The 26,055-nt window shown below is 34.7% G+C and overlaps 1 protein-coding gene across 4 annotated transcripts in view; it reads right to left on the bottom strand.

The window, feature by feature from the left end:
- Nucleotides 1-26,055, bottom strand: part of RAPGEF6 (Rap guanine nucleotide exchange factor 6) — a 186,401-nt gene that overhangs the window by 35,788 nt on the left and 124,558 nt on the right. For all 4 annotated transcript variants that reach the window (XM_081136609.1, XM_081136612.1, XM_081136611.1 and 1 more), the window contains exons 15-19: nucleotides 23,467-23,575; nucleotides 17,868-18,108; nucleotides 10,785-10,942; nucleotides 5,179-5,419; nucleotides 4,243-4,626 (exon numbers count right to left, since the gene is read on the bottom strand). In XM_081136609.1, coding sequence (XP_080992735.1) covers nucleotides 4,243-4,626; nucleotides 5,179-5,419; nucleotides 10,785-10,942; nucleotides 17,868-18,108; nucleotides 23,467-23,575 — 1,133 coding nt within the window. The remainder of the gene's footprint in view (nucleotides 1-4,242; nucleotides 4,627-5,178; nucleotides 5,420-10,784; nucleotides 10,943-17,867; nucleotides 18,109-23,466; nucleotides 23,576-26,055) is intronic.

Here is a 26,055-nt window from a genome sequence, read left to right as displayed (position 1 = left end):
GAAAATACTACTTCACCAAAAGTTCACAATAATCTACTAGTAACTAACCACTAGAACATGGAGACCTATGATTTACCTGGTAAAGAATTCTAAACAGTTGTTTTAAGGAAACTCAAATGAGCTACAAAAAAACACAATTTGATGAAATCAGGAAAATAATACCTAATCAGAATATAGAAAGCACAAAAAGGAACCAAATGAATATCTAGAGCTGAAGAATTCAATGAAATAAAAAATGTAATCAGAGCACTGACATCAGGGTAGACCAAAAAGAAGGAAGAATCAGTGAGATAGAGGACAGGAACTCTGAAATAACACAGTTTAAGAAAAAAAAAGGAAGAGTAAAGAAAGCCTACATGATTTAAAGAAAACCATAAAAAAAAACACCAGTATCTGAACCACTAATGTTCCAGAAGGAGTCAACAGGGAGAAGGGAGCAGAAAGCCTATTTAAAGAAATATGAGAGATTACTTCCCAAACCAGAGAAGAGATTCTGACATCCAACTTCAGGAAGCTAGTAGATCACCCCATTATTTCAATCCAAAACAACTTTCTCCAAAACACATAATAATAAAACTGTCAAAAAATCAAAAAAAGAGAGAATGCTAAAGGCAGCAAGAGAAAAAAGGATTGTAACCTACAAAGGAACCCCCATTGGGCTATCAGCAGAATTCTCAGCAGAAATCATATAGGCTAGGAGAGAGTGGGATGATATATTCAAAGTGCTAAAAGAAACAAACTGCACACCAAGAATAATCTGGCAAAACTATACTAGAGAAACGAAGGCTTTTCCAGAAAAACAAAAGCTGAGGGAATTCATCAGCAATATAACTGCCTTACAAGAAATGTCGAAAAGAGTTCTTCAAACTGAAATGAAATAACTAGTAGTAATGTGAAACCACATGAAAATATACAACACTTTGATAAAGGTAAATAAAATCAAATTCAGCAAAAGCACCCTTATGTTCATAGCAGTGCAGTTTACAATAGCTAAAATCTAGAAACAGCCCAAGTGACCATCAGGAGATGAGTGCATAAAAGAGCTGTGGGACATTTACACCACGGAATACTACACAGCTGTAAAGAAGAAGGATCTTGTACCCTTTGGACAGTATGGAGAGACCTGGAGAATATTATGCTAAGTGAAATAAGCCAGGCAGAGAAAGAAACACATCACATGATCTCGCTTATATGTGGAACCTAAGGAACTTAATAAACTGATGAACAGAATAGATTCAATGACATGGAAGCATGGATCAGACTAACAAAGGTCAGAGGGAGGGAGGCAGGGAGGGTGGAGGGGAAGAGAGTAACCAAAGAATTTATATGCATATCTGCACAACCCAAGCACACAGACAATGGTGGGGAGAGGGACTGGGGAGGGAAACGGGATGGAGGGAAATGGGTCACTGGGGAGAAAAAGGGACATTTGTTATATTTTAAACAACAACAACAACAACAAAAATTAAAAAAAAAAATCTTGGTACTGTAATATGATGGTGTGATAATCACTCAACTAGAGTATAAAGGTAGAAGGACAAAAGCATCAAAAATAACTATAGCTACTATAATTTGTTAATAAATACACAATATATAGAGGTAAACTGTGACATTAAAAACCTAAAATGGAGAAAGTAAAAGGGTAGGGTTTTATATATGATTGAAGTTATCAGTATCAAATAGACTGTTATAAATTGTTTTATGTAAGTTTCATGGCAACCACAAAGCAAAAACCTATAGCAGACTCACAAAAGATAAAGAAAAGGGAATCAGGGCACGTGTGTATTACATGCCATTGAGTTCACCTGAATTTCCTGGGGAAATCTACGAATGAGTGATGTCCACAATGTCCTGTCCTCAATAGCCCTGTTCAACTCCTGTATGTACACTCATGCCAATGGCTTCTTTAATGGAGTCAATCCATCTCATACTTGGTTGTCTTCTTTCCCTGCTGCCTTCTAGTTTTACCAGCATTATTGTGTTTACCAAAGAACCCTGGCTTTGGGCCCCTGGCCAGTGTAGCACAGTTGGTTGAGTGTCGCCCTGTGCACCAAAAGGTTGCCAGTTCGATCCCCAGTCAGGGTGCATGAAGGAGACAACTGATCGATGTTTCTCTCTGTCTAAAGTCAATAATTTAAAAAATGTATATATATACACTTTAAGGGAAAGCAAAAGTTTACTGAAGAATAGGAGACACAAAAGCTCCCACCACAGTGAGAGGGGTCCTAAACAGGTAGCCCAAAACATATATAAGTTTAAAAAAAAAAGAACCCTTCTTTCTCATGGTGTGCCCCCAAAATACCAAAATGAATAATTACCAATTCCCAACGAAACACAGTAAAAGAGTTGGAAAGAAACAAAAGAATTACAAAACAGCCAGAAAATAAATTAGATGGAAAGAGTAAGTCCTTACGTATCAATAATTACACTAAATGTAAATGAACTGCTTTTTCCAATCAAAAGGCACAGGAATGGTTGGATGGATAAAGAAACAAGATGCAACTATATGCTGCTTACAAGAGAGTCATTTCAACTTAAAGGACACAAATGAAGAGATGGAAAATATATTCCACACAACTGGAAACCAACAGAGAGATGGGCTAGCTATATTCATGTCAGACAAAAAAAGACTGTATGCCAAAAATGATAACAAGGGAAAAAAGGTCGACTCCTCATGAAGACCTAACAATCGTAAATATATGCCCACTGAAAACTGCAACGCCTAAATATATTAAGCAAATACTAACAGATCTGAAGGAAGAAATAAGATAACAATACAATAATAGTGGGGGACTTTAATATCTCCACTACTGAACAGTAATGAACAGATCAGACAGAAAACCAGTAAGGAAACATTGAACTTGAGCCATACTTTAGACCAAATGGACCTAATGGATATATACGTATATGACATTCCATCCAGCATCAGCAGAATACACATTCTTCTCAAGCATGCACAGAACATTCTCCAGGATAGATAATAAGATAAGCCACAAAACAAGTCTTACTAAATTTAAGACTGAAATCATACAAAGTATCTTTTCCAACCACAACATGTGAAACTAGAAATTAACAGGAGAACTAGAAAATCTACAAATATGTGGAAATTAAACAACATGCCCCTGAACCACCAATGTGACGAAGAAAACAAAAGGGAAATTTAAAAAATCTCTAAACAAAGGAGAATAAATATACAACATAACAAAACCTATAGGATGCTGCAAAAACAGTTCCAAAGCCGAAGTTTATAGTGATAAACGCCTGTATTACAAAAAAATAAAGATCTCAAATAAACTCTCTAACTTTACACATCAAAGAACTGTAAAAAGAAGAAACTTAGCCCAAAGTTAGGAGAAGGAAGGAAATAAATATCAGAACAGAAATAAATAAAATAGAAGCCAGAAAAACAATAGAAAAGATCAATGAAACTAAGAACTGGTTTTCTGAAATGATAAAATTGACAAACGTTTAGTTAGACTAGTGATTTTCAACCAGTGTGCCACAATTTTTAAAACATGCAATACCTAATACTTTCAACAATAAAGATAAATTTAAAAAAACAAAACCAAACACGCAATACCTATTTAGTCAGGGGCACTGTCCTCTTTTCCTTTAGGTTGTCAAATTAAAAAATGATAACAGTCAACCCAACAATAGCTGTCCATGTGAATGAATCAAAATTATACCCATTTTTTTGTCAAATGGGCAAAAAATATATATTTTTTGGTGTGCCACAGAATTTTAGTAATTAGTTTATGTGCGCCATGAGATGAAAATGGTTGAAAATCGCTGGGTTAGAGCACTGATACCATGCTGTGATATTTCACTGCCAAATCACAGTGAGGCAGGTACTGCAAGATGCACAGTATAGAAGTCTGATGATAAATACAGACCAGCTGTTGGGCAGCACACATGCAAAGAGAGTATAATCCATCAAAGGGGGAGAAAGAAAGAAAACAGGAAGGCAATCATCCACAGTCTGTCTGTCTGTGTCTCTCTCTCTCTCTCTCTCTCTCTCACACACACACACACACACACACACAGTTTAATTAACAGAAAGATGAAAGAAACAAAAAGACAAAAAGCCAGTATCACGAGAATGGAAAATATATTAGATCTAATAATACTTTAGTAAAAATCTATTAATTAAGCTTTTCTTCTAGCCATTTAATACAGAAACAGAAAATCAGCTTTCATGTCCAATATTACGACAAAATTGTACAAATATTTATACAAACTTACCTTATTATTGCAAACATGGAATTGAAGTTCTTACATTCTCGACAATGGAGTGCAATTTTAATAAAATGCTTGATAATCTTCATTCGTTTAAGCTGATTTGATTCCGTTAAAACCTCTGAGGCAACCCAGAATGTCTCTTGGTTTACAATCTCCTCAAACTCTTTCAAGTGAGTATTTCCTGTTTTGGAATCTAACTTAAAAAGGTCATCAATGTATTCAGTAGGCTCAATATTACGAAACAAATCAAAGTCCCTCATTGACAGCTGAGTGGCAAGCTCAATGGTACTGAGCTGCAGCATAGACAGTTGGCTTTCCTTAACTAGGTCTTGAGCATCTTCATCTGAACATAAGGTCTCTGTTTCCATGTTATTTTTTAAATAATACCTAAAAGGAAAAAAATTGTTTTTATAAGTGATTTTATACTTATAAGAGCACTTTCCCTCTTTATTTTCAAAATGTCTTTAAAATTAAAAAAAAAAAAAATTTCTGCATATTCATAGAAGTATAACTACTTAGGAAAAAACTGTGAAAATTACGGCTTCTTTTGCCCAAAGTACATATGGTCATATTAAAAACAAATTTATAAATTAATACACACCCTCAGATACATGGAAAGACATGTATCATTTAGTTTCCTCCTCTGTATAAAACAGACTCAACTACATCAGTGGTTCTAAAACTTTATTTAAGAAAGAGGGCTAAAATATTTTAGCAACCTGTCCTCTCTTTCCTTTTCCCACTTCTAGGTAGCCGTTTTGAATGCATCTCTAAACTTATGGAGATAAGAAAAGCTGGGGGGGAAAAGAGAAATCCTACTTCAATTTTAGAGAGAACTCAGTGGCCCTAACATGATGTTTCTATTTGAAATACTGTTTTAACGTGGAATCTTCAAAAACACATTAATGAATAAGTACATTCATTAATAAGCACATTTACCTTCCATTGAGCTGAATTCTATCAGCTAATTTGGAAAATTGGTCCGGAAGTCGTCTTTGTTTTATGACACCCTCAGGAGTAACAGAAACTTCACAGAGAGAATATGTATCAGATGCACCAGTCAAACCAAATTCATGAACAGCATGACAAACAACTTCTTTAGCAGTAGTGTCTTTACTGATGATAATGTAGCAACTTTGTTGATCTGCTTTGAAAACTCTTATAACTTGATCAGGAATATCTATATAAATACAAAAATGTGCCGTTATTTTCAGGAAGATTACTTTCAACTCTTCAAAAAGCAATCTGGAACACAATGATACCTCTAAACCAGGAATGGGAACCTTTTTTCTACCAAGGGCCATTTAGATATTTAGAACATCATTTGCGAGCCATACAAAATTATCAACTTAAAAATTAGTTATGAAAAATGCTCCTAGATATATAGAATTTTGAGTCCTGCCTGCGGTTGCCTTGGCAGGGCCAGACCAAGTGACTTCACAGGCGGTATATGGCACAAGGGTTGGATGTTCCCCATCCCTGCAAACAGTGAAATATACATTTCTATTTCAGGTTAACAGAACTTGCTGAATTTATTGATGTATAAATGTATCTATCTTTTCAGGTGACAAAATACTAATACATGTCCACAGAAAAACACAAACAAAAAGATTAAAATTAGGGTCATTCCATATATACAATTTGGAAGCCACAATTCTTTTTATTTATAAACACTTTGATGTCATTTTTATATATTTTAATTATCCAAACCCCTAAAGATAGGCACACATTTCATTTTCTCTTCTTCTACTGCGAACATACTATAACATCACCTGGGAAGGAACAGAGAGTTGTGTATCTTGCTAAACAGTGTAAAAGTCATACTCTGTTAAAGCCACCCTCCCCTCCATGTGACAAACTGTTGTATAGTAACGTAAGAGGGATTCGAGCCTCATAAATGGGTACCTCCAGAACAGACCCGCAAATGGGATTATCCAAAGGATTAAGACAAACGCTGATGAATTTGCCAAAGTAATAAAAATACCAACTGGGAAAACATCTGAGAGACAGAGAAAGAAGTTCTTTGCACTAATATCAGTGTTAGTGTAAACCTTTCTATTTTGGAACTGTTACATATGTAATACATATATATTCTTTACAAACATGTTTGTCAGTGGGAGAAAATCATACATGCCAAACATAATACTTGGCATGTGGCAGACCCTCAAATATTAACAAATTAGATGAATGTTAAATATGAGGTTAGAATAAAGTTGAACCAAGAAAAAATGATTTAATCAATTCATATTTTAGGTTTGAAGCTAGACTACACTTAAAAATATAATCTGGTAAGGCAAAAGACATTTAAAAGAATCTTTGAGGAATACAGCATTTATCAGTCTTAAAATTCCCATTTCATTAATGAAATTCTCATAGGTAAATAAATTCAAGAAAAGGATTCTCAGATATCTGGACTTTCAACCCAAAGGTAAAATGTGTAGAGTGCTAACTATAATCTTGCATGAGTAAAATAAAATGAGATATATGAAGAATGTATGTATTTACACTGAGGTTATGCTAAAAATGAGACAACTTTTTACTTATTTAAGATGATCTTGAAAAGAAAAACAAAAATAAAAGACTGGTTCTTCATTCTGCTTTAAATTGTTAACTGCTGAACGAATACCTACGGAGTTTCTGGTGTGTACCAAGAGTGCTCAGGTGACAGACACAGTGACAAGAGAGAAGGACAAAGCCTCTGTTCTCAAGGATTCACTTGTATTCAAGAGAGTAAGTGGTGTGGTTCAGGGAATGACAGACAATAATTAATACGACACTCCATGTAGAGAAAAGTGTCACAAAGAAAACACAGGGCAGTGGTACAATGGTATAAATGAGCAAGGAGTGGCAAACTTGTATAAAAAAGCCAGACAGTAAATATTCAGTTTGCAAGCCAAGAAAGAAAACAAATTTCCACAAGATTTTTTTAAACAAAATTCAAAATATAATAATAATGCAAATATAAAACATGTAAAGATAGATAAACACAGAGGTTTAGGCGACACTCTAAATGTCCACTAAAAGAAGACTGGTTAAATGTAATACTATTAGCTGTTTTCTGCATCCTGATACAGAAAGGTAATCAGGTTGTATTGCTAAGTGAAATGAGCTAAGTGGGGGAAAAATATAGCATACCATTTGGGGTGAAGAAAATGATACATGCATTTTATGTGCATTGAAATCTCTGGAAGGATATGCAAGTAAATGAAGAACTGCTAATTCTGGGGAGTGAAGACATTTATATTCTAACCTTTCTCTAAAGTTTGATTTTTAAAAAACTGTGATATGTTCATTTATAACTAAGAATTAGTTAAAATAACTCATATTTGCAACGTAGAATTTTGAAGTTTACTGAATATTAAAGAAATAAAAAAAGGGTCTATGCTATTAAATGAAAAAGAGTAAGCAAAAGTTCCATATGCAGACTCAAAAAACAAAATTCTGCAGTTTCAAAATCCTTTTAGCTACTCTGAATTCTTCTAGGCCTCATCTTCTATTAGATCAAAAATTCAAAAACAACAAATGAACTGTGAACCAACAACAAAAAACTCTGCACGTTATAAAAACAGCACGTATACTCTGATGCTATGAATATAAAAACACATATAGTCAAAGGAAGTGACTAAAAAGATACATGTCAGTTTACAGTGGCAACCTTGTAAGTGGATGGAAAAGTTATGCTTTCTGCTTCACTCAGTTCTTTCTTAGTTTTTAAAAAACTACTACATGTAAAACAAGGAATAGAACGTACAGAATCTTCAAGATACTTACAGTAAAAACCAACAGCTGTAGGCAGCAAAAACAAAGCAAAACCACAAAAAGGTCAGCAATCAAAAGCAAACTATTCAACAATTCTATAGCTTTGTACTCTCTTTCTAGTAATTTTAAACATCTAGCATAAACATGGCTGAGATCATACAGGTACTACACTATATAAAATTCAGCGCTGTCATACATAATTCAAGGAGCTGAATATAAAATTAATTGATAACGAACATTTTATTCAACATAAATATAAATAGCACCATAAAAAGCCTTTCATAAAGTTTCACATTTTGGGGTTTAAAAATATAATTTATAAGTTAAATACTTATTTTTTATGTGGTCATTTACATTGCTGGTATGGACACAGGCTGCAGACTAAGCTTTGCAGACAGATCTCTGAATAGGTTTTAAAAAAGCATCTTCAGCTCTTTCACTATGTTTTCAATGAGAAAATTATGCAATCTGAAATCAAATTGAGTAGCAACTCCTCTTAGGAAATCTGAATTTCAGCACCATGAGGTTTACAGTTTCTAAACTAGTAATTCCAACCTCTTCCCTCCCCCCCCCCAGCCAAATCCTCAACTCCCCTGTTCTCTCTCTCCTCCCTGTACAACCAACCCCCCTTTACTCCGCCAGACCCACTTCTACATATTCCAGTGGCAAAAATAAAGCCTTAAGAATCATTCAATCTATAAATTATATGTCCCTAAATACTTGTCTTATGAAAGTACAGGGAGATCTCATTTTATTGCACTTTGCTTTACTGAGCTTCACAGATGTTGGGTTTTTACAAACTAAGGCAAAATCCTCCCATAGCAAAAAGATTACGAATCTTTTTACTGCAATACTTGCTTTATTGTGGCAGTCTGGAACCAAACTTGCAGTATCTCTGAGGTATGCCTGTATACATACTGTATTTAATTTGTGCTTTGGTTGTGTGAAAATATTTTATTTGTGAATGCAGAGTAAGAAGTACTGCTCTGGAACACACACACACACGGAAATAAATTCCTACAACAAGCAACTTGAGAGACAAGGAAAATTTTTGTGCTAGAGATTTCTGGAGAAGGAGGGAATGACTATAGCAAAGGGACCTGGGCTTCCTGGATGAGGTAAAGTTTGAGCTCGACACTGAGGAACAAGAAAAAGTTCACAGGATATACAGGGAGAGACCACCACAGGAGGCAAACAGCAAGGGCAGAGTTCCGAAGGTACACGCCAGACTCTGGAAAAATGGATGTGGTGACAGTGGAGAGAATGGAGGGACAGGAGGCCAGGAAAAGGGTTTATAATCATGCTGTGAGGACTGGACCCTAACAGCAATTAAGTTATTGTCTTTAGGCTCCAAACCACCTGCCCTGTCATGAAGGGGCTGAGACTCTACAGTTCACATTTCTTCTTGGTCAACTGTCTCCCTCTTAGGTTCTGCTAAAAGGGGCACCAGAGGTAGACTAAAAAGCTAGAAAAACTTTCTGCTTTGTTTTTTCTTGTGGGCTTCTGTTCCTTCTTCACCCTGGTAGTGGCATTTCTTTCACGTACCAGAAGCTGAATCCAGTTTGCAGCTTTTTTACCTCTGTGATACCTCAGTGCTTGCCTTTTCAGCCTTTTGGGTAAATAGTTTACTTTATATCATGGTAACAATTCCTTATATTAACTTCTATCAAATATCCTGAGTGGTTTCTATCTCATGACTGAATCTTGACTAATATAGAAGTCACCAGAAATATCTAAGGTAAGTAACGGCTCATAAAATCTTTGTTCTAGAAAGAACATTGGCAGTCACATAGAGTGTAGGATGTGTAAAAGACAGATTATTGAGTTTAGGAACCTCTCTAGTGGTAAAGAGGTAAGTAAAATAAAAAGAAACAATATGTAGAATGACTTTCACTAACTGCATTTTTATGTTATGTCCTACAGTTTTTTTTAAAGTTACTATAAAACATAAGTTTTACTCTTACTCTTGTATTTCCTCCTTACTAATACGGAGATTTATGTAATTGAGTTTTCTCCTTTTTTACATTAGCTGCTAGGAATTTCAGTATTGAACTGAAGCTGAATCACAACCATGCCAATCTTTTAAGAGGTGTTTTTTCCCCCTCCTCTCCTTGGACCCAATTATATATTTCAGTTTTAACCTGTATGTGTCTTTTATTGAAATCCATCTCAAATCTTTTCAAGTGATGAATATAAAAATAATTCTTCAAAGCCAAAGTGTTTCTTCCTCATAATGAAATTTTAAATTATATAGTTAAAGGACAATTTCTGCTTCTGTTTATTAACAGAGGCAGAAAAATTAATTTGATGCCTGACACCGAAAGTTTGAACACCAATAAAAAAAATGCTGTAGTACTTTAATAAACAATACATGACAAAAACAACTTTTGCTTCAGGTGATGGGGGAAAATCAAGTTTTCTAGAACTTTACTAACTTATTGATAATGATAAGTGAGGCCACTTAGATTAAAATAATCTGCCTTTCCACACCGGGGATAACAAGATTTTGGCTAAGAAGTATCTCTGTTCTCATCCCACTCCTCAGATTGGGGTTATCAAAAGATATCTAAATGTAACCTCTTTTCTATGTACTTCTATTTCATATTGAAGGAAGCACCACTTCAGCTTAGACAAAGACATCTTCTCTTTAGCTTTTTGAATTAAGTCATAATCTACAGGTAGGAAAAGAAGGCTGCAAGCAAACCTAGCATTTGCTTCACAAGGCCTAACCATCTATTTGTCCATTGGCTACAATATCACTATATAAAATCACAAACGAAAATTACCTGAAGGATTGGAAAAATCTAACATGCTGGTGGTAGGCTGAAGGAGATCCGGGCTGCTGGATGACAGTGTTCCAGGAATAGGCATTATAGCCAGACTGTGTCTACAGTGTCTCGTTCCCACAATGCTGTCGTCTTGTGATTGGCTCAGGCCTCCATCACTTCAAAAGAATGTCATATTTCGCTTTAAAGTATTTGAGGGTTCTTAATAGTAAACATTACTGTTCTCTGTGCACTAAGGCATACAGAATCAATTCAAAGTGGTGACTTTAACAATTAAAATATTTTACCATTTTTTAAAGAAGGACAGCTATAATAATGAAAATGGCAATAAAATGTTTTTAACAATGACACTCAAAAATTTATACATCTAAATAATTCTACCACATCACAGAGAAATAGTCATATTAGTTTCAACTGGTTTGGGGAGAGAAACTGAATCTCAGTGTTTAGGATGCCTTTGAGATCTGCCGGTTTCAGTAGACACTAATATATTTATCCAACAATGCACAGCCAACACCATAGCAAGGTTCTCTCCCTCAACAGAAAAGCTTGAAAATCTCCTAAGCAAAGGATGGAATTGGGTCTAAACCCAAACCAAAGACAGGGCAAGTTGTAAAAAACAATGTGGGGCCAGGTTCAAGTGACAAAATAAGAAAGGTTTTTAACATGAACAGCCTGAGAACTGCCCAAACCATCAAGAATAGAGAAAAGATAACAGGAACAGGGCACAGAGAAGAGCAACAAACAATGAAAATATGTGATAAACAGAAAAAAGAAGGAAAAAGAGGACCAGAAACAAAAATGGAAGAATTTGATAGTCTCTAGGGTTTATTCTTAGGGCACATTATTTCTTGAGTGATCTCTCAAGTCTAATTATTTGGCTGTTTCCTAGATGAGAACATCAAAACCAGAATAGAAAGCGAATCATCTAAAGTTAATTCTCTTTAAAGGTTTCAAAAACAAGTATCAATTAAATGGCCATATTTAAACAAATAAAATACTTTTCCTTTAAAATATTTAGAAGTGTTACATATACAACTCTAAATCTAAGAGAAAAAATAAAAACAGAAAAATAACTGTCACTTAACTTTTAGATAACCACAAAAGCCCTATGAAACAGAGGAAAAGTAAAACAGTCCTACACAAACATAGAATAACAATAAAAAGAAAAACCCTCGGCATCAACAATCGAAATACTACTATTTCTAAAGATTATGCTTATGTTAAAACCGATGATTTAGGTTAATTTTCATCTAAATTTTATTGAATGCAGCATTCTACCCAGTCCTTGCTACACATACAAACAGAGGTATCACAGACTACTTACCTATTAGCATGGAATGAATTAAAGTCTGTCTAAAAAATGAGTGTTATGGGATACATTTGAATATGTTAGGAGTAAAAAAGTAGGATTTAAGCAGATTAGGAAACTGTGGAAGATGGAGTGTAGAGGACTGTTAAATAAACAACTAAAGGACTGTTAATAGCCAGACAAAGAAGAGAGAGCCAGGACAAGAGAGCGAGCAGAGGAATCAGGAAAAAGCATCTAGGCATGAAAGGCAGCAAATAAGTGTTTCAAGAGCAAGACAGACAGACCTGGGTTATTAGCTGTGTGACCTCAGGGACTTTTGTTTCTAAACCTTGATTTCTTCATCTAAAAATGTGAAAAATACTATCTACCTCCCAGGATTACTTTAGGCAATGTAGGTGAACACTTGGCAATGTAGGTGAACACTTGGCACAGAGGAAAATAGGATTCCTATTTTTAAGAAGATGGTGAAGTATTTTTACCAAAATCCTATTTTTAAGAAGATGAAGTATTTTTACCAAAATTAAAATAGAACAGTAGAAATAAAGGATTTTAAGCAACTAAACCTGAAATACAGTGGGGGTCAGGGTGGGTACGACAGGTAAAGGCACTATAGAAATAGAAAATACTTTCGTGAGTAGAGGTCTAATTTGAAAGATAAAGCAAAGGAAATATCTTAATTTAATAAGCAATCTGAGCTTATGCTAAATTGGATTCTTATAATTAGGTATGTATTCCTGAAGATCAGAGCTAAATGTTTTCAGATTAGGTAAGAGAAAAAAAGGGGAAGAGTTTTCACAGATATAATATTTAAGGCTTAATAAGTAATTTGGCAACCATCTAAATTATGTTGGAAATAAAAAGATTTTTTTTTTAAAATATAATAGTCTTTCTTTTATAAATTTCTGAAAACAAACCGGCCTATTTTTGGACACAGACGGTCAAATAACTGAATTCAAAGAAGCAAAGTAAGAGATTAGGCAGTCCTACTAATTAACAGTCCAAGTAAAAACAACTTTAACAATGTTAAAATGTTACAATTTTCTATTTATTTTTTAAAATGGAATGATTAGCTGCAATAAGTTGAAATTTAGAGACTAAGAGAAATTCATGAAATACTAAAAGTTCTTAACTCTCTTACTGATCTTATTTAACATTACTTCTGCTTTTTTATAAAGCAAAGATATGACACTGCACAGCTGCGATAATGTAAAGCTGGTTACAAATTCATGTTAACTAAGGTGTGAGCATGTATAAATGAAAACTATAGTAATGTTAAGTCAACTCATGCTATGATAGGAATGAAATAGTATCTAATTGGCAAAATATCCATGCTTGCTTGGAAGCTGAATTAATAAAGCCTATTTGCAAATAATTATGTCATTTCTTACCAAAACAGTCTCCTGAGGTAATGCAGTAACAGAAACAAGACAGTTTGAAAAATTCCTCAAAAATTCCCTGACACTAAATTTACTTAAGGTATATTTTTGTTTTATATTATGAAACTAAAAAGGCTGCATAAATGTCAACATGCAAAAAATGTATAAAAAATTCCAAATATTAAAAGCAAAAAAACAAAAAAACCAACCCCAAAACGTATGCTGACAAGAAATGAGGAGAGAAAAAAAGAATTTCTGATAGATAAATAAGGCAGTCTACTTCTGAGACTGTTACAATGAATAATATAAAGATGTTAGGCAATCTGTGATTAAAGAAAACAAAATAAAAGCTGAGCAATTAAAGTAGATTAGATTCCCTGAATTGTGAAATAGTGTCAGGTCAATAAAAACCACGCTGCTATGTCTTAGTTTACAGCTGTTATTCCAAATTAGTAACATTTTTCCCACTTCTAATTTTGAGGAGCATTCTTGCATTTTAAAATGGTGCCATGTCTAGGGATTTTGAGAATTGTGTGTTCTTATCTCAACTATCTGTTCCTTCCTCATATTCATTTTCTTTGCTTATCTCACAGATGTAGATATTCTTTCTCACAGTATTTCTATGACAACTCATCCCCTACTCTTAGAGAAATGTGCTGCAGAAGGCAGAGACCAAGGGCCCCTTCCAAACAGCCCTGGAACTTAGGAGATGTTCAGAAACTGTGGAATTAAACTCAGTAAATTTTTTTTCATTAAAAAAAAAATTCAAAATTGAAAACTTAAAAAATACAGAAAGCAAGCATGCAAGAAAAAAGAATTACCCGTAAAACTGCACCTCAGTAAAAATCACAATCAACGTTTGTCTTCTAGTCATTTTTGCAGTATATATAGTACAATTATTTAACCAATTGCTTATAGTTGAACATTTAGGGTATTTCCAATTTTGTTTTATTATAGGTAAGATTCCTGAGATTATCTGTAAATAAACTTTCATTTAAATTATTACTAGAAATAGAATTACTGAATCAAAGGTATGAACCTTCTTAAAGCTCTTAATAAAAAACTGCCCAAATACTTTATAGAAAGGTTGTATCATTTTATATCCCCACAGTAGCCTGAGCTTATTATCTATCCTATGTTATCAATTCTGGCCCTAACTGTTCTCTTCGTCAATCTTGAAACAAACAGTTTCCTGTTTAAACTGTATATCCTTGATTATTACTGATGTAGAACATCTGATTCATGGACTCTACTTTCCTATTGAAATTTTCTATCTAATGATTCTTTTACTTGTGTAGCAAAAGGGGTTGTCTAAATTCATTTTTAATGACTGTTAAGAAATATGACATACATTCTGAAAAATAAAAAATGGCCCCTCTGAAAGGTAAGACGACAAATCAGTTCTCTCTGAAAAATGGATTCCAATAGAAAACCTTTACAATTTCTACTAAAATAATCTATTTCTTGGTACTTATATGGCTGAAATTAATAGCATTTTACTTAATCAAAACATGTTTAGAAGAGATAGCCAATTTAATATTAACCCCTGAAGGGCAGCATTTTACTTGCGTTTGGATTCAAAATCAGCAGCCTCCTGTTGGCACAGAGCAAGAGACTCAATAAGTACTTGTTGACTAATAAATGGAAAAAAAAAAACCCTTCTAAGTTTAAGTGAAACTGTTTCTACTAGATCTTTCATTTTTTTGCTACCAATATAAAGAAATAATGCTTGAAAATACTAAATTAATTGCCCCTTGGACACTTTAATTTCCAAGTCTCTGCTGTAACCAAAGATAGAATCCAAGGATTAGTGGGCATTTGGTCCTGTCCAAAATGTCCATAGAGGCATTTGGTTCATGCCAAAAGATCTTGAAATCTGGTCTTGTCAAAAAATGCCCTTGAGCCCTAGCTGGTTTGGCTCCGTGGTTAGAGCATCAGCTCTCAGACTGAAGGGCACATACCTTGGTTGCAGGCTCAATTTCTGGCCCTGGCTGGGGTGCGTGTGGAGGCAACCAATTGATGTGTCTCTCTCACATCTATGTTTAGATGTTTCTCTCTTTCTCTCTCTTCCTCCTTCCCTCCCCCCCCCTTCTACTCTCTCTGAAATGCAATGGAAAAAATACCCAAAGGTGAGGATTAAAAAAGAAACAAACAAAAAACGTCCTTGAGCATATGGTCCATGCCAAATGGTCCTTAGTATTTAAATCCCAATTTGAATTCTGACCCTTCTAAGCTACTGAGGCAGGAAGGGTCATTATCGGCAATACAGCCACAACACAATTAGATCAATAATACAAGACAGTATTTCTTATGTATTAATCCTGTAAATCAAAAGTAAAAATAAATGTTATAGGCTATTTGAACTTGGGGGGGGGCGGTTTCTAAGTGTGGACATTTCTGAACAGGATCAAATGTCTGGCAAGGAATCCAAGTGAGTAACCAATTCCTATTCCTTGAAGTAGATACTGTGAAGACGAGATATTGATTCAGCCACCTGAAACCTGAATATAGCTGGTTGGAATATGAAGTTAACAAGTTCAAGTCAGTTCTCTGGTTTTTGATGACACATCACAATCGTGCCACTGTTGAAAATGAGAACCACTTAAGGGAGATACATGTATCCTAGACCAAACCCACCAGGGTTTCTGGAAATGGAAATCAGGCGTTACCTCCTGAGGAATTCCCCTCGTACACTCTTTTCTGCCTCTAGCCCTCCATTCTTTTTCCTGTTCCTCAGTGCCCTCATACAGTGACTTCTGCTCATCCCAAACTATCCCCAATCTCTTCAGTGTGGGCTGGCCCTCTTACATTCCCCTTACTCAATGCTCATTTGTGAGAACAAGCCTTTTCTTACAGTGTTTGCCGTGCACCTACAGTAAGCTCAGTATTATAAGAACTGCTATTTTAAAGTTATATTTATAGACCACTGGCCTCAAGAAGAGCAGTTATTTGAAAGGAACGAGTAATAAACCTTCTAGAAATGACTGACATTAAGAGCAGAGCTCAGGATATTTTAATCCTCTGTGAGCCTCAAATTAAATGAAGAGCAAATTTGTTTCTCTGACTGGAAATAATATCTCAAGAAGTAGAACATTTCCCCATCGGGGAATCTTTTGAGATCTTGATGTAAAAGATGAGAGCTGGCATTTACCTATTTCAAAGCTGCATCCTAATTAGTGTGCTTGCTATTACTGCTAATTGTGCTGCACCTTCAACCCCAAACTACAAACATGCTAACAGAGAAGTTCCCAAAAGCACAAATCTTACCACATGTCTTCTCTGGCTCCCTATTATGACATGATGAAGTCCTTATCTTTGGCATAATAGTCAAAGTCCTTCATAACCTAGCACATACTGAGCTCTCCTGCTTCACCTTTAGGTGTGCACACACGCATAGTCTACTCAAACCTACCAGGATTGCTCCTGCCTTTGTACACATCAAAACATTTAGCATCCTCTAATGCACTACTGGCCTGCTTTCCCTTTTAGATAATCAACTCACAAAGGAAAAGAAACTTGCTCTACTCATCTTTCCATATTTCTATCTTGGGACATTGTACCTAATGCACAATAAATATGAAAGGGTTCCTGATATGAATTCCTTAGCAGTAGGAACTACCTCTTTTCAGCTTGGTAATTATCATCTGTCATACTGCCAGGAACTACCAGAAGCCAAATAAGTATTTTCTTTGAGCACGTTTTGTTTGAATATGCTTTCTTTCTTTCACTAACTGTGCCAGCCTACTATGTGCTAAGTACTATATTTGACTAGAACATTTGTGACTGCTTAAGGAAGTAGATAATGTAAAAGATATACAGACATACTATATACCATAATCATTTCCAGTCATAACACTTCAATGGATTGATTTTAACAGTATTTTACAGACCTTAATTTACATTGAAAATCTGGAAATTTTACCAGTTTTAGTGACATCTCATTTCGGAAATAGAAACAAATTTGATTAATATGGTCAGCTTTAAAATTCAAGAGGGAATAAATAGTGCAATAAGAGAAACATAATTTAAAAGACAAAAACTACAATTAGTGAATGTGTCCCCAGATTTAAGGTGTCCAAATTTGTTGGTCAAAGGACTGAAACTGTACCGAAACTATACCACACACAAAAAATAAAAATTTATAAAATAAAACGGGCAGTTGTTTCTAAAATTCAAAACAAGGCTAATGGAAGACTATATAATCTAACAGTGGTAACGTCAATGGAAAAGATAGGGAGACATTCAGAATTTATTGTCTTATTTATGAACTGCTTGTAGATTTTATGATGCATTAGTTGTATAAAAAACAAAACTGACTCAAACTTCCCTTCCCCAAAATAAAAATTTTACAGTCAACAGGAAAATGCCCAAATGACTGAGAATGGCATTACATACCTAAACAGTTTGGGAGGCAAGATACTAAATCGTGTTTTATCCAAAATTTTCCTGATTTTGTTTCTTCCACCTGAAACAGTATTTGCTTTTACTTTCTTATTTCCTTTCTCTTGTGACGTCTGCTCAATATCTCCTGGTACATCCTGGATTGAATGGCGATTACTTTTTTTTTCAGCAATTTTGGGAATATGAGGAACACCAGATTTCTCTTGTTCAGTTCTACTAAGTAACTCTTTGAACACTGTGGAAATAAATAAGTAAACTTGTCATTTCTTCAGATTAGCAAGTTTTTATAACAACAACAAATTTAAAGGATAAACACAGTCATTTTCTATCACTTGACCTTTCACAGCCTTATTCATTAAATTTATATCCTTTCTCAGTTATATCCCACTTCTCTTTTCAGTTTTTATACCTGACTAGTACTCCTGATATTGTCTAAGAGTGATTAAAAAAAAAAGTGAGAAAAATAGAAACTGCTAGCATGTTTGAGAAGCTCAGGGGTTCCTATTTAGGAAATAAACAATATAACTGCTAATTGACTCAGATTTTATTGAAACAGATTATTAAGATTCTATTATTTATGTTACTTCTAACGATGAGATGAGATATAAATACTAGATTAGGCTCACTTTTCTAAAATTTAACCATTAAAAAAATGGGATGAGCTTTACTTGACCTGTTTTTACCAGAAATAAATAGTACTACATTTCGTAACATTTGACAACTTCCTCAATGTTATATTCATGGGAGTTACAACACTCAGTAAAATAAAGCAACTAATAAACATTCACTACAGTGGTCTGAAGTAAAAAAACCAATCGTCCTTAGATAACTTTCTATCGACCCTAAGACTGGTGAGTTACTTCATCCTTAAGGAGGGTGCAAGTGCATTGAGAATTTGCCTGTCTAGCAATCTCTTTGCTTAGATTCAATTTTTCACCTTGTGAGAGGAGCTATCTGTCTCTGGGATCAGGCAAAAGGAAGAAATATCTGTAAGAGGCTATATATCTAAGAAGCTATTAGTGACTCATTTTCTAGTTAGAAAAATCTATCACCTTTTTTCATTAATGTCATGAAAAAGTTTTTTTGGTTATTGTTAAAATGTGTGTTCTTAAATAAGACAGGTCAACTGCTAGAAGAAAAAAAACCTAAAAAGATAAATGCTAAAGTAGAGGTAACTTTCCTAAAAACTTGTGGTGCCTGTGGGGGTTCTGAATGAAAAAAAGATGGTAGCTGCATATTTCTGAATATGCAGGTCTTCAGCCCCATGAAATGTGGAACCTCAGCGTATCAGTTATAGCTTTAAGCAGTTATTTACTCTGTACCTTCATAGAAGACAAGTTGTAAACTATAAATGTGCCCACTGAAACCCCAATAACAGAGAACTGTAATACTTTCAGTTGTTTTTTGGGATGAATCAGTTTTCCACAACATCAAGGACTAATAAGTAAGATTTTCACATGGACAAAGCCATAAGAAATTATGCCTTACAACCAGTAATAATTTGGTTTTTAGTTGTAAAACTGGGCCATTTTGAAAGTTTCAACCAGAATGATTTCATATTACCAAAGCATATTGCAAGCTTATGAAAAGTACATTTCTGCCTTCAAAATAATGGAAATCTTTAGGAGTCACCTTTCAAAGATACCCTGATTGATTAAAATATGATGAATTCCTTTCGGTTTCTATTTTTAAATTTCACTTTAAGCCATGTGGTAAAGGTAAAAATGCTTTTTTGAGCTAAAAGCAAGATATCCATCCATTCAAAAAAAATTTGCTGACCTATAAATATAGATCAGGCACAATACTAGATGTCTGCAGAGGCCTCCTATTGTGGAACATATAGCCTACAATACACAGAGAGAACATGATGAGAGGAACTAATTAAGAGAGCAAGAAAGGGAGACTCTTTCCTAATTAAGTCTCTGTGTAAGAAGAAGTAAGTAACCTGAGTAGATTTGAACCAGACAACGGGAGGGGAAGGAGGAATGATTCTAGGTAGAGGAAGTCTCTATTTTAAAGTCCCTGTGATAAAAGGAATGTTTAAGAAAATGAAAATGACTAGAGATCAAGGTAGAGAAGTGGTCTGATAATGCTATGTATGGTGTGGTGTTTGAATTTTCTTTTAAGAGCAACAGGAAATCTCTGAATGGGTAGCAGATATCCCTAGCTGCAGTGTGTATGTAAGGCGACTCAATAGCGTACAAAGCAGTTTATATCTTCGCTAGACTTCTGTATATAAGTAAAACTCTGTGGAGCTTCTGATTTGTAGATAAAAAAGAGAAATGATTGTGTTGAGTTTAAAAAAAATTAGCTAAGGACAAAAATGAATGGATGGTTAGCAAATGTAATTACAATATCATTAAATAGCAATATCAGACATATGGGTCAGAAATGAGGGTGCCCAAGAATCAATAAAAGTTTAACACATTTGATTAAAAATTTCTCACTCTCTTGAAATAATAGGACATTCAAAAGAATCAAAGATGAGTAACTCAATATAAAAATGAACAAATAAAAAGACTGTTTATAGCCCTGGCTGGTGTGGCTCAGTTGGTTGGCCACTGCCCTGGGCCGCTGGTTCGTTTCCCAGTTAGGGCGCATGCAAGGAGGCTGCTGCTGCTGTGTCATTCTCACATCAATGTTTCTCTCTCTCTCTCCTCTCTAAAAATCAATTTTAAAAACTTTATAAAAAAGAAATATTAACACACATAAAATAGTGCTCAACCACCCTCATTATTAAAGAATGTACAATAACTATAAAGTTGATAATGCCCACTGCAGAGGCATTCTTATACACTGATGAATGAAGTGTAGTATGCAGACTGGGGTAAACTTTTGGAAAGTAAAACTTTCTGGTAATTGTCAAAAGTAATTCCACTTTGAGAAACTTACAGGTGTGTCTTATATAAGCATAAAAGGTAAGTACAAAGAATTTTTATTACATCACCGTAAACAGCAAAAATGGGTAACCTAAAACATCCATCAGTATGACATCAACTCAATAGATTATGATGATAATGCAATGGAATTCTATGCAATAACAATTATACAAGAAATAAATCTGTATGAACTGATGTGTAAAGGTAAAGAATACTGTACACAGTATGGTTCCATGATGCATCTTTCTTTACTGTTTTAATTTTCCAAACATATCTGTGTATTATTTTTATCAAAAAGTTAAAAACTGGCTCGCCCTGGCCGGTTTGGCTCAGTGGTTAGAGCGTTGGCCAGTGGACTGAAGGGTCCCGGGTTCAAATGCAGCCAAGGGCACATACCTAGGTTGCAGGCTCAATCCCTGGCCGTGGTAGGGGAACTGCGGGAGGCAACCAATTGATGTGTAGACTCTCTCACATCAATGTTTCTCTTTCTCTCTCTTTCCCTTCCACTCTCTCTGAAAAGCAATGGAAAAAATATCCTTGGGTGAGGATTAAAAAAAAAAAAAAAAATTAAAATGCTAACAATAAATTATTTGAGTGGTGGGATTTTAAAAGATGTTAGAAAGTTGTAAAAGTCAAGAGGAATAGATGAACTAAAATGCCAGAGCAGAAAGAGGGTAAACTGAGAACATCAGCTGTTTTCTTCTCTGGGGACATTTGCTGAGTCTAAACATGAGGTGTGGACCAGGTAGAGGGAGTCTACTAGAGGAAAGAGAATTTTGGATGGCTGCGAGTACTAACTGGCATAAAAACTGGAATAGAGCAAAGCACAAAAGTAGTGTGACTTTTTTCCAAGGGATACCTCTATCAGTAGTGTTGCATCCTTCAGATTTTTTTACTGTCTCCCTAGGTTCATGTTGTTAACTAGTATATGATACTATTTTTGTGTTTTTATACATAATATTTGATACCAGTGAGTAAATATGTGCCAAGTACAAAAAGGTAAGGTATAAGAATCCTATGAAACAGAGTTGTAGAAACTGAAGCTTGTGGACTAAATAATTTGGTCTTGTTAATAAAAGAGCAAGCTCTGCTTTCATATTTTTCAAAATCAGAATCCTTTTGGTTTAACCCAAAAGTTGACATTTCTAAATACTAGTTCCAAATTCCAGGAAACCCCAAATCTGGCAAGGCTTACTTATTTGTTGCTTAATATTAGGGATTATTAGGAGTTGCGAATAGACAGTTATTTACCAGACTTCACATGATGTAATTCTGTAAAAGGAACTCAAGTGAAATGAGGAAAAAGTAACACGTTTCATTTTTCATTATGACTAAGTGCAGTAGTCATAATGGAGCCAAACAGGAAAATAATAGAACACACTTCCTTTTCCATAGGCATAGGTTTTAAATTCAACTCTTATTTCTCAAATTGCAACCTGAATGACCTAGAGAAATTTCTTCTTCCCTACTTCGTCAAGACTCAAATTTTCTTTGATAGTTTTCAATTGTTATACTGTTTCCCTTCTCAAAATTTCAGGGAAAATCTAATGGTATTTAATAAAACCAAACTACAGGAAGTCATTCCTAAATGTCTAAAAAACCCAAATAGTACATTAACTTAAAAGCACAGGCTTATCCTTGCTTCATTCAAATATAAACAGGAGCAAAACACACTTCAGGCACAGTAATCACATTTTAAAAAACATATATATTTTTATTGACTTCAGAGAGAGGAAGGGAGAGGCAGGGAGAGAGAAAGAAACATCAATGATGAGAGAGTCGTCATTGATCGGCTGCCTCCTGCACACCTGACTGGGGATCAAACCCGCAACCCGGGCATGTGCCCTGACTGGGAATCGAACCCCGATCTCCTGGATCCTAGGTCGACACTCAACCACTGAGCCACGCCAGGCCGGGCAGTAATCACATTTTTTACATAAAAGTAGAGTATGATGTTATTAAAAATTTATAATTTACTGCTTAATTAATTCAATGTTTTACTCAATTTATTTTCATGAAACACCTAATCTGGCATTCATTCATATTATTACTTCAGAAAGCTGGCTAAAACATTAGAAGTAGTGCACATAAGCAGGGGGGGGGAAAAGCCTAATTCTGACTTCTAAGTTTCATTCAGGCCATTCCAAGTCTCACTCAGTATCTTCCAACAAAGTATAGTACGTAATAGATTCTCACTAGACATTTTATGACTGACTGACTGAATACAGTTGTATGTGTTTTAAATTTTATTTTCTATCAAAATGTAATTAAATATAAATAATAAAAATTAAAATTCTATAATTTTAATACTATATAATAGAATATACAATACTATATCTCAACACCAAAGATCCTAAAAATGTTCAAATAGGCTTAGATAGAAACATGTTTACATTTTTCTATCATCCTTTCATTATAATGATTTTTCTCTTTTCTATTACCAAAAAATTCCCCACCAACAGCCCAGCCGGGCGTGGCTCAGTGGTTGAGCGTCGACCTAGGATCCAGGCAATCGGGGTTCGATTCCCAGTCAGGGCACATGCCTGGGTTCCGGGCTCAATCAATGACTTTCTCATCATTGATGTTTCTATGTCTCTCTCTCCCTCTCCTTTCCTCTCTCTGAAATCAATAAAGATATATTTAAAAAACAAAACAGAAACAAAACAAAAAAACCCCACCAACAAAAAAACCTCAGTTTTTACAACAAAACTCACCAAAAATGTTGGTCTTTACAGTAAGTGCAAGATGAGTATTATTCCTCAAAATTTCAAGGGCCTTCACAAATGTAATATTCTCAAAGTTTTGTCCATTTACTTCCATTATCTTCAGGAAAGTATTTGAAAAATACAAATTAAGACAGAAACAGTATTAGTTAGCTTTGAAACTTTAAGTTTAATGGTAAAAAAAATAAAATGAAACTTGAATAAAATGTACCTGTAAGTGAACAATGGTTATCTCTATGATAAGTGGGATTACTGTTTAACTTTTTTCTCTATATTGTTGTATTTCCCAGAATCTCTACTATAAACATTTTATTTTCAAAGTTCATTTCCCCTAGGATCATATTAGGGAAATTTAAAAAATAACACGTTGATTTATATGAAGGAAAAATTTTAATCATGTCATCAGTTCATAAAAATTATTGCCTGTGTGTATGTACAAATTTTAGTGAAACATTCTGAGTGCAGATGTATTGCATTTAAGAGAAAAGTGTTAGTCTAAATACGTGTATGAACATTGCCCACTACTGACTGAATGAGGTAGTCCAAGAGCAACAAGCACAAACTGTAATTTGGTTCTTCTTCCATGTGACACTGCTGATTCATCACAGAAGGGCTTCCCAAACTGCTGCACCTCAGAATCACACATAGGAAGCTTATTTAAAGAACACTAATTCCAAGGAAAAAGGATAGAGAGATAAACATAATGAGCAAAAAAAGCAGCAGCACAGAGGACAGATGTCAGGGACTGACACAAAGATTCCAAAAGGATAAAAAAAAGAGCAAGAAACAAAGCATTAGGAAAAGAAAAGGGAAAAAAAGCACAGAGGTAAAATTCCCAGAGTTGAAAAAGTCTAGTCTACACACTGATTTCGATCTTCTAGTATATACAAAAAAATAAAAATAAAAAAATACAAAGATTTTTTAATTCCAAGGACAGAAAACAAGAAACTATAAGCATCACTGCAGGGGTGGGGGTGGGGAACCAAAGGTAGAAAAAAATAAAGGCTGGTTTGGATTTCTCTTGTGCAACAAGCACTAAGATGATGTGATACTTATCTGTGATTAGAAATTGTGAGGGGAAAATAACTGTGACCAAAGAATCTTATACTCCACTGAACAAAAGCCTTATCAGATGTGAAATGACACATAAAACTATAGTACCCATTTGCCCCTTTTCAAAACAGTCCTAGAGACACTGAGATGAATCAAACGAATGGGGACACAGGGGACAGATGAAATGAAGGGGAGCAATGAAATAAGGTAAATGTCTACGTAACTGTAAGTAATAATCTTAGAAAACTTAATGCAAATGTCAGAAGTATTCTTAAAAAATGTTAAAAATGATTTAATCATCTACATCTAAAATCTCAGATAATTTCAACAATACTTGGGAGGACTGAAGAAAATACTGGAGCAATAAATATATTTACTCCAGGATCCTAAGTACTAGATATTCTTAATAAACAGTCTGGGTTAAGGCCGATATTTTAAAAAGCTCCCTTAAGGAAAGAAGGGGATCATTACAACTTTATATCAGTTTCTTAATCTGTTGCATTACTGACATCTGGGCTGGATAATTCTTTGTTGTGGGGCAGCTCTATTGTGGGGTAGCTCTATTGTGGGGTGTTGTAGGCTGTTTAGCATCCCTGGCCTCTCTACCCACTAGATGCCCAGGAGCAATCCTCAAGTCATGACAATTAAAAATATCTCCAGACAATGCCAAATTTCTCCTGGGAAGCAAAGTCACTCCTGGTTGAGAACCACTGCTCTCAGATATAGAACTTCTAATGTGAATGCCCCAACATTTAAAAAAATTATAGTATGTTAAGTAAAATAAAGCCACATTCTCAACTGGTGAAGTAACAAAAGTTTTAAAATGGGAAAAAGTAAGCTTCCCAAGTGATTCAGCTAGATTTGGGAAACTACTCTTTGCTGTACATGAGAATCATCTAGAGCTTTGTTTAAAATAGATTCCCAGTCTTCATATCTGGAGAATGTGATTAATGATTAATAGGACTGATGTGAACCTAAGAATTACATTGTTTAGTAATAAGGCTGTCAGTAATCACTTTCTGAAATATGCTGCTCTACTGTTACCTAATGCCTATAAGGAGGGAATAAATCCCTCCCAACTTTCTCCCAGTATCTCCTTTTCCCTATTCTCTCACCTGGCTCACTGCTTATGAATTGCAGTTTACTATCATATGAACATTATTTAAACCATCATTTATGGTAATCTCAGGCCACTTCCACTTGAGAGAGCTATGAGTGGAAGTGCTTGCTCCTTCTAAGCTTGTGCGTTAACTCACAGACTGAGCTTTCTGGAATTCTCTGACGTTGCCAGACATACAGCTTCCTAATCCTTGGAGAATGGGCAAGACCATTCAAAAAGGTCATGCTGATAATGCCCAGACAACCATGTTGTTTCTGGCCATGCTCTATCAAATTTTCCAATGAAAGTAATAGATATATGACAAATATATTTTTAAAATAAGCCATTTTAAAATACCACATCTAAAAAAGAAGCTCAAACAATATTTCCTTAAGTTGATCATGCTTATTTGAAAAATATCAGATGAG

Source organism: Miniopterus schreibersii, assembly GCF_964146895.1.
Source record: "Miniopterus schreibersii genome assembly, chromosome: 4".
NCBI lineage: Eukaryota > Metazoa > Chordata > Mammalia > Chiroptera > Miniopteridae > Miniopterus > Miniopterus schreibersii.
This window is presented reverse-complemented; position numbering and strand designations above follow the sequence as displayed.